Source organism: Natator depressus, chromosome 1 (genome assembly GCF_965152275.1).
Source record: "Natator depressus isolate rNatDep1 chromosome 1, rNatDep2.hap1, whole genome shotgun sequence".
NCBI lineage: Eukaryota > Metazoa > Chordata > Testudines > Cheloniidae > Natator > Natator depressus.
Window position 1 is genome coordinate 248,219,977 of NC_134234.1, and position 13,533 is coordinate 248,233,509.

The window sequence follows — 13,533 nt, forward strand, 5'->3', positions numbered from 1 at the left end:
TTGATGTTTGTTACTAGAAAGCCTGTCAGTGCTAAATGGGGAGAATAGTGCAACAAATGACATTGTTGAGGTATTTGGGGGGGTTCTGCAACACAATGATGTTACATACACAGTATGAAATATTACTTGTCATCAAGTAGTGACATCACATTGTGTGTAAGCACAGGATAATAAAAAAGAATGAATCCAGTTAGAGGTTTAGTAGGAAGTTTACGGGGTTGAAAGTGAACATATAACACTCATCACTGTTGGGTTATAATGATTTGTATTGTTAAAACTAGCATTATTCAGTAGTGATAATCAGAAATTCAAGTGTCCACATTCATGCCTGCATCATGTAAACCCAGGCTTATTCAGGATATCAATTAAAGTCTAACAATGAATAAAGACAGATCAGTTAATATTTATCTATGGAAAAAGTGGCATCACAATCATTCTTGGATCTTTTGCTGCACTCCTATATATTTCAATTGTACAAGTTCTTCATAAATCAAAGTATACATTGTTTTCATTCACTGAGCGATATTACGTAGCTTGCATATTTCTATTTTACGCAAACTCCTCACTTAGTGGAAATAATGCTCAATTAAAACATAATTCATCTAGAATACTTATATCTATGTTAATCTGAAGGATTAATTTATTACAGTAAAGTACCAAATCATTAAGGATAAAATTCACCCCTGTGTACTTAGCCAGCATGAGGTTTACAGTGCCACTTAAATCCACAAAAAAGTTCATAAGTGATGTGTGGGCCCCTATATTGGGCCTTTGCACAAGGTGGAATTATATCCTGTAATAGCAAAGTGTGATTAATAAATTAAAGGTAATGGAACACTTATTTACATCTGAAAACTCATCAGTATAATATCCCATTATCAAATATAAATTTGATGCAACAAATCAGCTCTAATTATAGTTTTCTGGGTACAATTTTTCTTTAATTCAAGAGTATATTAAGCATTACATTTAATTTTAAAGGTTACCAACGTAGAAATTCTTTCAATTCTGCATTTGTTTTGTTCTGATTGCGGGGCAGGAGGGTAATAAGATTGTATTATTGAATTAGAATAAAAGACACTGAGTTTTATTGTATTTTATCAACTATTCTTAACCAAAGCAAAGTGTGAAATCGCATGAATCTCTTTCTTAACTGGATTGTTGCTGTGTATTTGTTAGAAAAAGCTTTCAATCAAATGCAATGTAGAGGTTTTACATAGATGCAGATTTTTACAAGTATGTTTAGTGTATGCTTCAGGGAAAGAGTGGGTAGCAGCGGAAATATCATATTAGTGATTATCATGAAATGTATGAGCCAAATTGGCAAACAAAATCAGATTAAAGAATAGACATAGATTAGAAATTGGTTTTAAAAAAAAAAAAAGTCCTTTCCACTTTTTCAGTATTTGTCTGTGTGACTGGAAGGTCTGAAGTCTTAGAGAACTATTAAGTTCATTTATAAAGCTTATTTAGTTGACATAGGCATAATTCAGATGACAATAAATGACCGAGATCCAAACTCTCCCCAGTTTATAACACCCTTTGTTCCTATGTCAAAAAGGAGACCGTAACCATTTTTGTAAAAAAGGTATGTAATGAAGGATGAAATGAAAGAATACTTAGGCCAATATTTTTTAAATTGGGTGTCTAAAGTTAGGGTCTTAAATCCATACTTAGGCACCAAAATAGGTTTTCCTGATTTTTTTTCAATAGAGTCTGTAAATTCACAACATTTTTGCAAATCTGGCCATCTATTTAGAGGCCTAAATATGGATGTTGGATCTATCTTTAGCCACTGATATTTTAAAATCTTGTCCTGAAGTTGGAAGAAACTTGGAAGAAATTCATGAGAAAATGTGAAAGAAGCAGAGAAGAAAAATTTAATATGTTATAGGTCAAATTTCACTGCAGATTTTTTTAAAAAGCACAATATACACCCTTTATGCAACCAGTATGAGACTTCCTAATGTAATGTAAGCATTAGGGAGGTCCTTGTTTTTGTCTCTGTCAGACTGATATCTATACTGTACTATATGTAATCAAGTTTCAGATATTATAACTTCCTTCATGTAAAAATCAAACAAAAGATGTGTATATATCGGGTATTGGGTTGGACATTGATCATCCTGTAAAATATTACAATGCTGTGACAAGCAAAACGTGTAGTGTAGGATTAAAATGAACAAAAAATTGCATTTATGATTTTTTCTCTTTCAAGACAGAACTTTGATCCATTTGCTTTACTTTATGCTATTTCCATTGGTAAAATGGATAATTTGTGAAGAGTCTTGCCAAGGCAGATTTAGACTTTTTGTCAATTTGTGAAAAAAATCCTTTAAAAAAACAAAACAGTGATGCAAAGGCATTTTAGCTAGATTTGCCATTTGAAAAAATAACAATGGAAAAGTCTGTTTGAATGAAACTTTGGCATCTTTAAGATTTGTTTGAATTGAAGAAGTGTTCCTAAAAGAGTAACCAGCTGTATAGGTTGAGTCCCAAATAAATTATCACAATTCCTTTTCAGTCTAAAAATAACTTTAAAATAATTTTAAATAGATGGATTATAACTTCATCAGAACATAAGTATTCTAGCCTATAGGTTCAAAGAATCTCTATTTGGGTTTAACTTACTAACTCTCATTCAAAAAATAATAAAACAATGAACTGTCATTTTTTTGCACATTAAGTTGTCCATAGTGACCATATAAAGTTAAAAAAAAATTCACAGACTATTAGCCATATCTTTCAACTCTTTCTCACAACTCAGAATTGCTTAGTATTAGAAGATAACCTGTTTTTCATTGGCATGCTTTTTCTTCATTTCCCATCATGATCAGAGACATACTTTGCATTACTTTCTGTACAAGCAAAAACCTTGTTGTATGGCTTGAGGATAATAGTGAGGGATGGAGGGCTAGGCAGGAGAAATAGGGAGTTCCAGATTAATCATTCCCCTGAATTAGAACCTGGACTATATCGTGTCACTGCCTATAAGCAGAACCCACCACTGATTTCAATGATATGGGACCTTCCATTGACTTCAGTGGGCTTTGAATCAGACTCATGGTCTCATGACTTTAAATGCTTTCCTCCATCTGTAATACCCACTTGGAATAAAATGTTGATAATTGTATTGTGCTTGAAAGCCCTTACCCTGGCCCAATCCCTATAATTTAGCAGATTTCTTCATGACTTTTTTGTGATTAAAAAATTGAAAAGTTATGGCTAGACATTTCTATTTCAATAAGCTTATCTATATAATTGTCATTTTCATACTTTAAAAAAAATATTTATATGCTTTCTTTTATATTTTAGTCAAGTACTTTCTTAAACAAAACAATAGCACCACTTCAGCATTGTTGGCCAAATCGGTAAAAGGTAACGCAAATTGCTACATGTTCTTTTCTGAACTTGAGTTGTAATGCTTTTGCTTGTTGAAACCAAGGGTCATTGAGCCATTGTACTTGGCATACCAGAGGCTTCATGCATGCATTCATACATGCCAACCATCAACAGAAAGGGCAATCTGAACATGGCTACTGCTTATGGATGAAATTCACTCCTGCCTAAGGCCCATACAAAGCCTATGGACCACAAGCCTTACAGACACACCTAGGCTGCGTGTTCTCTTGGGCAGGGACCATCTTTTTTATTACATTTGTGAGCTAGTACCGTACAATATGACTCTGTTCTCTGATCGTGGTTCCTATTTATGCCATAATGTAAATAATAATAATAAGCCTTGTTCAGGCCCTCCTCACAGGTGTGAATTTCACTCTATATGTACAATTTTCCAGCTGTGCAGAGAATTTATTTGCGCTATCCTTTCAAAACGGTTAATGGTTAGTGCTAATTACGATTGAATGTGGGCTCAAATCTTGCGACCATTGAAGTAAATAGCAAAAAACATATTGATTTCAATATGTAAAAGATTGAGCCCTTTTTGCACTGCTTGTTAGTCAACAGTCAGGTTTAACTCTCTCTTTTCTTTTAAACTTCAGTGAAAGTCTATGTAGTAATTAAGTCTTATTTTGTATCAAATTTTAGAAGGTCAGGATATTTCCTGAAATTTAGTAATTTAAATTTAACACTTTAAAATTTACTAAGGGGTGGAGAGCGCAAAGCTTTCCAGATGCAGAGAGCAGAGCTATGTTGCACATCTTGAAGGGGTGTAGCGTTGTGTGTGCTCCTCCCCATAGTAGGTCATTCTGGTGCTCCCTCTGCAACAGTGTTGGTTCCACATCACCCTTTGTTTCAGAGCTGTTTTAGCCTTGAATCAGAGAGTAACATGTGAAGGTTCTGTGAAATGGCAGCGATTAGAAACATACAGTCTTATTCCTCCATCACCAGGGTATCTGGGTGTATAAACGGTACAAAGTTACAGTCTAAAGAACTGCTCTGTCCACTCCTCCTTGCAGATTGTTTCTTCTGTTGTTTGTACCTGATGATCAGGTTAGCTTTTCTGATTGACAAAGGGATGCTGCAGTGTAATTAACACTCGATTTAGTCACATAGGGATGTGGGAAGAAATAAGAGTATGATTAACCCCCGTTATAAGAGCAGAATGCTAATGTTTCTTAAGGATTTAGGGCCTGATCCTACCTATTGAAGACTGTTGAAGTTTTTCTATTTACTTCAGTGGGCCTATGTGTATATGTCTGTGTTCAGAATTACTGTAACTGTATTCGTGTGTTACTATAAATACTAGAATCCAAATCTCAAAAAGGAAACTACTAGAACTTCACATCGTTATTTTCTTTTGAAGGTGAGAAACAATTTTGAAAGAAGAATCTAAAGCACTGAGTCTTTTAAAAAAATATACTTGTGTGTTTTTGACCTAATTTCTTTTATTTCATCTTTGGCTTAGTTTTCTATCTTTACTTTTACCTTTTACAGTTTTGGCCAGACCCTTTCATATAACAGATTACAAAATAGCACCATTGTACTATAAAAGAGAATTTTACATACTGTTTGATATATGTGTATTATTGATATGCTAAATTTTACATATTGCATTATATGGAGGAAAAAAAGTTATTTATACCATTGCAAAACAATTTGTTACCTGAAACAATCATTGATGGTCTAATAGCCTACATATGCTTTAACTGCTTCTAACAATCATTTGCCTCACAAGTTGCAACTACTTGCATGTTAGCAAGATGTGGAAAAATAAAGCTTTGTCTTAAATGTATTTAACCCATATGCTGTCAAAATGCCACAGATGGAATAAATGGATGTCTAAAAGTTGTGTTACTTTACTGCTGCTGCTACTGGGAATATCAGACTGTGCAAATATGAAAGGGGTAGACAAACAAAGTTATCAGACACTGTAAAACAAACAGCCTGTTCTTGTATAGAAGTGCAAAAAAAAAAAAAAAGACCAAACAAAACAAACCCCCAACTCTACGCCAAGGCTGATGAATGACTCCAGCGGCCAGGGTTCATAGGTTAATTTAGTGCAATTGGATCCATCAAAGGCCCATAAATTTGCAGGCTTTTGAGGGGCACAGGATTTTAAGAGTTTTCGTGCAGGACATTTATAACAGGTTAATACTCAAGCAGCATTGTACCAACCTCAGAACATTTTTAGCACTGGGTTGGTTTATAACATTCTGCTCTCTAAAGACTTGATGTTGGAATGTTTACTTGCATTGTTTATTGGGAGAATGCCCACTGGTTGAGATTTCATCAAGCTTATTAAACTATAGTTTTTAAGTCTTCCAATGTTTAACAAATAATTTATTTACAGTGAAGTGTCCTGCAGATGGCACATTCATTCTTCATTCTTGTGGATGGCATTTTCTTACATTCTGTAGTTCCTGTTTCCTGTGTTCCCTCTACTTGTATTCTTCAAATGCACTTCCTGAAAGTTTAAAAAAATATATTTTAATGAGTTTTTAATCTGAGATATGGTTATATGAATAACTTGGGTGGGTGGAATTAGGATTAGGAATCATGAACTCCTCCATTCATATCCCTGGTTCTGACAGTGATGCTGTCTGCGGCCTTGGGCAAGTCAATCATGCAAAATCTACCTTGTAGATGTTTGTGGCAATTAATGAAGGTTTGTAAAACAACTGGAAGATGTAACTCCCTAGAGCCTGTGCAGTAGTGCATACTCAAAGGCTGATGGTTTCCAGACATGTTTTCTGTCCACCAATACAGATATGAAGATGCAGATATCCTAAGTGTGGGTGGTATTAAAGTTCTAACACCAAAACATACAGCACTGGGTCCTGCAGTTCCTTTGCACCCAGAACTCCCAGTGCTCCTGGCATCAGCAGAAAGAAAATTACATCCAGTTATTTATCTGATTTGATCTGTAATCCTGCTCCAATACTCCTGTACCTTTCAACAGTGTTAGCAATCAAGGGATACTCCAATGATTAGTTCAATTAAATACCAACTCCCCTTTACCAGATATTACTTCTTAATGTCACTAATAAATAGTTGCCTCATATACCTTGAACACATGGGTAGGTACATTTAAATATGATCTGGATCCACTATAACTTCAGGTCTCATTTGCAGCTTCCTTGTGGAGCCTGATCTATAGATTATGGATTGATTATATTGATTACTTAAGAATGACCATTTAACACTGAGGGTTGATAGGTTCTTGTCCCAAGATCAGGCCCAGTATTATTCAAATTATTATATAGTTGGGAACCCCAATGTACACAGCTGCAACACTCACACTATAGGAACTCCTCTATATTTACAAATAGTTTATTAATACATTTAGCACAGTCACAAACACCCCAACTCAGTAAGGTACATAGCAATGCTACAGAATGTATATCTGCACATCCATATACTCACACCATCCCTTGTAGAACAACCTGAAATGTTAGCCATCATCTTTCTCATCACCATCACCTTCTTCCTCATCATCAGTGGCTATCATTCTGGCAACTCCCAAAGATTACATCTCTTCTCCTACTGTCCATAGGCTGGGATGCCCCTTTTATAATATGTTGTACTGATGCCACTATGTCTGATGTTTGTTTAGTAGGGATTTCCCCCCTTTTTCTTATTTGTATATCCTCACTTTACTAATGATGCAGTTTTCTTCTCCTATCGGGTGGTGTATCAGTTATCTCAACTTATTATAATATACATCAATTCATTACCATGGCCCTCTTGTGGTTCGGTGTCTGCTGATGTAGCTCATGTACCTGTTATGTATGTCAAGTCATTGCTATGACATTCTTTTGATTGGACTCATGTTTCTGTGGTTGGAAATTCCTCTTAAACATTCTATTTTCAGCTCCCCAATACTTGAGGTTTTCCGTTGGGCTGTATATCTGTTCAAAGTTTATCTGTTCAAAGTTCAACGGCTTCAGGCCTTATGATAACTTGCAGAAGCTAATGTTTTTCAGGATACAGGCCTGTAGGTTCCTTGCATTACTGCTGAATATAATAAAAGAAGAATATAATGCAAAAGTGTGAATATAATAAAGGTAAGCTGGCCCAATGTGCTATACTTGATTTGCCTCTCCCAGGCTTGGCAAAATAACTTTCCCTACCTGTCTCTAATTTTTCCCAGATGACTTCTCCTCACATACACTTACCCCAGATGAACCCTTTGGTTTTCACTGACTCATGTTGCATTTATGCTGCTGGCCCCATATCTTAAAGATACCAAGGATCCTTCCCTAATCCACCCTGATGACAACAACAAATGGGGAAAGGATAAATTATTTGCATCTTCAGCCTTACAACTTCTGCTATGGCAATGGCTTAAAATACCAGCATGATCATTGTTGGTCCAGGATGTGTACCGCCTCTAAGAAGAATTTACTAAGAGATGGGGAAGGGACAAGTTATTTCACACAATTTTTTCCTTAAGTCAAGTATTCCAAAAATTATCCAAGTATATTATCTATAAACTAGAAAGCAGCACAAATGACTGTTCTTGATCTACAGCCGTATTGCATGGTAGAGGAAATGGCTTCCAGAAACTATTAGACTGATAATGAACCATGCAGTTTCCTAATGAGCAGATATATCTTCTCCACTATTGTTGTACTTTGAATTTATGGTAGCTTAGTCATCAAAGCAAAACATAGATTCTGATGGGCCGGGGTAAAATCATGTTTCAGTACTGAGATATGGCCAAATGAGACATTGCTTATTATCCTGTCATAGCACATGGAATTAGGTTTGAATCTGAGAAAAGGTGGAGTTGCTCCTCTGTTCTGGTCATGGCCTCAGCATTTTCATCCCTGCTGCTAGACAGAGGAGGCACTGGTGGCGGTGGCAGCCGCAGTGCACGCCAAAAAAAAAAAAGGACTCTGCCCCAAGTAGCACATTTCCTACTAACATGAACAGCTGAGACCATTCAAAACTAACTGGAATGTCTGGTTAGTGTTTGGATCATCTCCCAAGGTCTCACATCTGGCCTCTTCATGCAGACAATGACAGCAATAGAGTAAAAGTATGCGGGGAGCTTGGTCTAGCTCGCGTCTGCTGGTTCACACATGTTGGTTTTAATTCGATCATGCAGGGTTTTCTCAACAGTGCATGACCTATCCCAATTACGTTATGCGGAGTCATGCAATGTGTGCCCCCACTTTAATTGATCTCCAAAAGCCTAGGTTGTTCTGTCCCAAATTCAGCTAAAAAGCCCCCTTGCATTTCCGCATCTCGCTGAATAGATAACAAACAGATGGAATCTAATTCACCGTATTCTTGATGAGAAATCGGTACTCATGAAATACAACATTATATAAAATAAACTGGGGCTGATCATCCAGCCCAGAGTGCCATTCTTTATCATTTTTTTATGGATCTTGGAACACTCTGATGTATAAGAATGAAATTCTTAAACAGAACAAATAATACAACAAATTATCCCCAAAACATCCAAAAATGAACAATGTGAAGAAAAATAAAGACCCTAGTATAGTCCTGATCCAAAGTGCTTTGAAAGTCAACAGAAGCCTTTCCAATGATTTTAATAGGCTTTGAATGAGGCACTTGGTCACTTATGCTGACATTAAAATCTGGAAATATATATTTTTTTAAATGGCTTTTTTCTTTTTCAAGTATTTGAGAATCTGTTAGCAATTATTAAATACAGAGAGCACTAGCTATGGTCTTGTTCAGATGCTGGGTTCTGGGATAGACCTCTCCTTAGTTGCCATAACAGACAGAGATAAGGACTACAGGCAATTTTTAACCGACAAAGCGAATTAGCCATGCTTTCAATGGCAAAATGCCAAATGCCTGGTTTACCTGCACGGAACCAGCAGAGAGTGCACATTGGCGCCAATCCTTCCTTTACACCTGTACAACTCTAATGAAGACAATCAGGCTGCGGAGGCATGAGAACAGAAATTGACCTTATCTTCTTCAGCTCTGACTTCTTTCACAGAAAGACCAGCCAACCTTTGGAAAATGACTATCTCCATGATCTAAAGGGTCATTTAACTGAAACTGGCAAAGAGGATTAGGAAGCATGCAGTGGTTTTCTTAAGCTTTCACGGTGGACATTCAAACCTAACATTGGCATAAAAAGACCTCTCTGCTTTACTGGTAATAATAATAAAAAGTCCAATGTTTGTAGTTTACAGCCACTATATCTTAGTTACGAACCCTCTAGAGTCTATTTTGAAAAGCTTTTTAGCTTTGTGGGCAATGTGGTCAGCGACAAAATAACTAGACTGAAAAGTCTTAAAGAAAACAGCCCAAATTCTGTTCTCTGTTACACCTACTGCTTCCCATTGACTTCAGTGGTGTGGCATGAGTCCAAGAGGTGGTAGGATTCATGTCATTGTGCATATTTTGGCCTATGAATGTATATATATGAATTGTTAATTGCCAATCACCAGAGATGCTGCTAATCATTCAGAAATAAGAACTAAATCAGTCTCCACTTTTCCTCTTCTAATGATGTTTTCTTAATATAAAAATATTAACTTCCACAATTTTTTGTTGTCGAAAAGTCTACTTAGGGCCAAAAGTAGAGATACAATCTTTCTGAGATGAACAAATATCTGAATTTGTTAAAGATCAGCTATACTACTTGTACCTGGATGTTACTACATGGGGGGGTAGGGAAAATAAGGCCCTAAAATAAAAGAAAGGGGGAATTAGATCATGAGTTGTCCCCTTCTCTGGCCCTTTTGCTAGAGGGTGAGCGGATCGTCTGGTAGTGAGTCTTTGTCTTCCCCTCTAGCCCTGATGTCTTTCAGGGAGATAAGGTTGGCCCGTTAACTCCAGAATTTGCACAGTACATGGGGTCTAAAACAAGATTTTATTTTCTTGTCCTTAAGGTTGGCTGTGACATCCTTACAAGACTGGCCAGTCATGCATTCCCAGAATACTGGACATTCCAGGAACAGTGTGGGCCTTCCCCTGCCAGTGTGGCCTTGAATGCATGGTGCATGTAAGGTCATGCCACACAGAGAACACCCTTGTGGGGAGTACTCTACCCCCACCAGTGTGACCTTGCATGCTGGCTGGGGCAGAACAGTGCACTTTTCAAAATGGCGTTCCCCTCTCCCCCAGTCCCTGATACCAGACAAAACTGCATCCGGTTTTGTCTCAGTACTGGACAGGCGACAAACCATTTAAAACAGGACTGTCCATATTAAAAACCAGATGAATCGCCTGCCTAATCCTTACATGTACAATGGTGATGGTGCCTTTTAAGCTTAAGTCAACAGGCCTTTTTGTGCCTACTGTGCTAACCACAGCACTTCGATGTAGGAAAAGCCATAGCCCTCCCTATATCCTTGATTTATGTACAGGCTGTTGTGGTAATCTCTCTACCTCTTTGCCTGGACTAAAATTAATTTCCTTTGAGAGTGCTGGCCTGTAATTTTTCCAAATAACTGTCAAAACCCAAAACTCAATTTAGGGATAAATTGACTAAGTTTTTGTTGGCAGAAGAGAAAAAAAATCAGAAAAATAAAAATGTACGTGCTTAACACAGGATGTACAGCCCACTAGATCTAGAACTATAAACTTAAATTCCATAGGAAAGCTGAGGAGAGCAACAATGTTACCTCATGGCCTAAATAATGGAGAGCTGCTCCCACAGTTTTATACTGCAATCTTAGATATTTTATACATGTTCTCCGAAAATCAGATTTCTACCTGAAAACCAGTTTAGTAATTGGTGTAATTCAGACTTTGGTATAAAGGTGTTACAAAGTACAGTGTACTTTGACTTAAAACATCGCTTTGCTAATTGTAAAAATATAGTGATGTCTTCTTTTCTTGGTATTAGGCACATTAGCATATGATTAGGTTATGTCCTCTGTAGTAATTTGTTTGCTTCTTTACATGGATAACTACATTCACCTTAGCTGGGATTTAGGTATAAAAACTTTTCATCACACAAGGACTTTCAATTTTAGACAACGTCTTATCGTTTAATGATTCAGGCTAGATAAATAAACACTTTTTTTTAAAACAGACTTCAGTTAACTGGCCTATTGTATTGCTAAGAAATCTAGGTAATATCTTCCTGCAGAGTATTCCAATAACATACAAATGAACAAGCACTTTTAGCTACTTTGGACAAGCATAGTTGAGTAAAATAATTAAATCCAAATAAATTTAGGTACGATTAAAATTAGACAGCTATGTCACAATACATACTCAGTGTTTAGGGATATCAGTACCTAAAACTCCATTGGACCATACAGATTGAATCAGAGGTCTATCTCATTAACAATAAACTGTGACCATATGTGGGACTGCCCTTAAACTCAGTGAATGTTCGAAGACTCGGGTTGAAATTCACTCCTGGACAGAGTGCCAACACAAAGGCTGTTCGTCACCTTTAAGTTCTATTTTGAGGAGTTAAGTGGGATATAAGTGGTGCATAAGTTGTGTGCTGACCCTCTGCACAGGGGTGAAATTCATCCTTAATGAATTTGTATATATTTGGTGAAATCATGGCCCCACAGATGTCAATGGCAAAATTCCTATTTACTGCAATGGAGCCGGGATTTTACCCATGAAATTACTGCAGATCCTAAACACATAAAGTATGTTTTGAAAATATTTTTTCAATCTTCCCAGAATGCAACATAATAAAACTTTAGATTTGAAATATTAAATAGACTGTATGTGCTGCAAAAATATAATGATATGTATTCAAAGACTAAAAATTCATTTAAAACTAGTATCTTAAAAACATAGAGTAAAACTGATTTTTAAAAAATGGATTAAACATGTTAGTTTAAAAGCTGCATAGTCTAGAAATGGGCTGATACTGAAACATCCATCAAATCTCCAACCTGTCAAAAGAGGACACCATTAAGTCCATATGATTTTTACTATAATTACATCTGCTTTAAATACAACTGGTTTAAAAGTAGATTCTGTGTAATTTATTGAATTTAGAGGTTTTTTAGAGGGTTTTAAGCCCCAGCTTGACAAAGCCTTGGCTGGGATGATTTAGTTTGTGTTCATCCTGTTTTGAGCTGGGGATTGGACTAGATGACCTCCTGAGGTCTCTTCCAACCCTAATATTCTATGAGACTATGAATTCCAATGTATATTTGAGCATATAACTTTTCTTATGAAATTGCAGTATTCTTTTCCCAAAGGTACTTGGGAGCTCACGATTTATATCTTGAAATAATTTATTGAGCAATAGTATGTCATCAAATTGTCCTATGTGTATTTTACATTGCAGTTGCAGCCAGTTGGATCAAATTCTGCTCACAGTTACATTGGTGTAAATCTGGTTTAGCTCCACTGGCATTTTTGTAATTCACTCCCAACTTTGGAATTTTTCATGTGTGGCTTGGAAAACTTTGCAATAAAACATACATCATTTAACAGTTTAACTGTCATCTAAGGAATCAATGAAGTTGTCTGTGGAACCTAATCTGTTATAGCAAGGGGAAAAATTGCTGCTGTCTGGTACTGGTAAAAACATATGTAGAACTGATAATTGTTCTTGCTAATTTACATGCAACCAAATAAGGAAGAATAGAGGAAAATTACTGGTGACTATTTTTGTTTTTTATGTTTGCAGTCTTATATGTGCTTTATTTAGAATAAATATTTAGTTGATCACCACAACATAAAGGCCCCAGGAAAAGATGTGGGTTTGAGTGTTACTGAAATTAAACTCAGCATATGTTGAAAAAAATTAATAACACCTAACTTGCTTGAGAGAGGTTGGAAAATGGTTTTTGACATGGGACATTTTACATCACTGATTTTACAGATTAGCCTGTGCCGCTTCCCGCAGCTCCCATTGGCCGGGAACGGGGAACCATTGCCACTGGGAGCTGTGGGCGGCTGTGCCTGTGGACGGTCAGTGTAAACAAACTCTCCCGCAGCCCACCAGCGGATTACCCTGATGGGCCGTGTGTGGGCCGCAGGTTGCCCACCACTGGATTAGCTTGTTCAATGAAAAGCTAGAGTTGGTGAGGATTTTTTGGTTGGCCCTGACCCTGTACACACTTACACACATGCTTAGTTTTACACATTGAAATAGTCCAATTAAATTCTATGTTTGAAGTGAAATGTTTGCAGGATTGGGATTGTCATGGCTGG

The 13,533-nt window shown here is 36.6% G+C and overlaps 1 protein-coding gene across 1 annotated transcript in view; it reads right to left on the reverse strand.

Annotated features, from left to right (window-relative positions):
• Positions 1–5,269: 5,269 nt before the first annotated feature.
• The window catches only part of IGF1 (insulin like growth factor 1), a 77,972-nt gene continuing 69,708 nt past the window's right edge, over positions 5,270–13,533 (reverse strand). Inside the window, exon 4 of the mRNA XM_074940611.1 lies at positions 5,270–5,866. Within this exon, the coding sequence (XP_074796712.1) occupies positions 5,807–5,866 (60 nt within the window). The 3' untranslated portion in view covers positions 5,270–5,806. The remainder of the gene's footprint in view (positions 5,867–13,533) is intronic.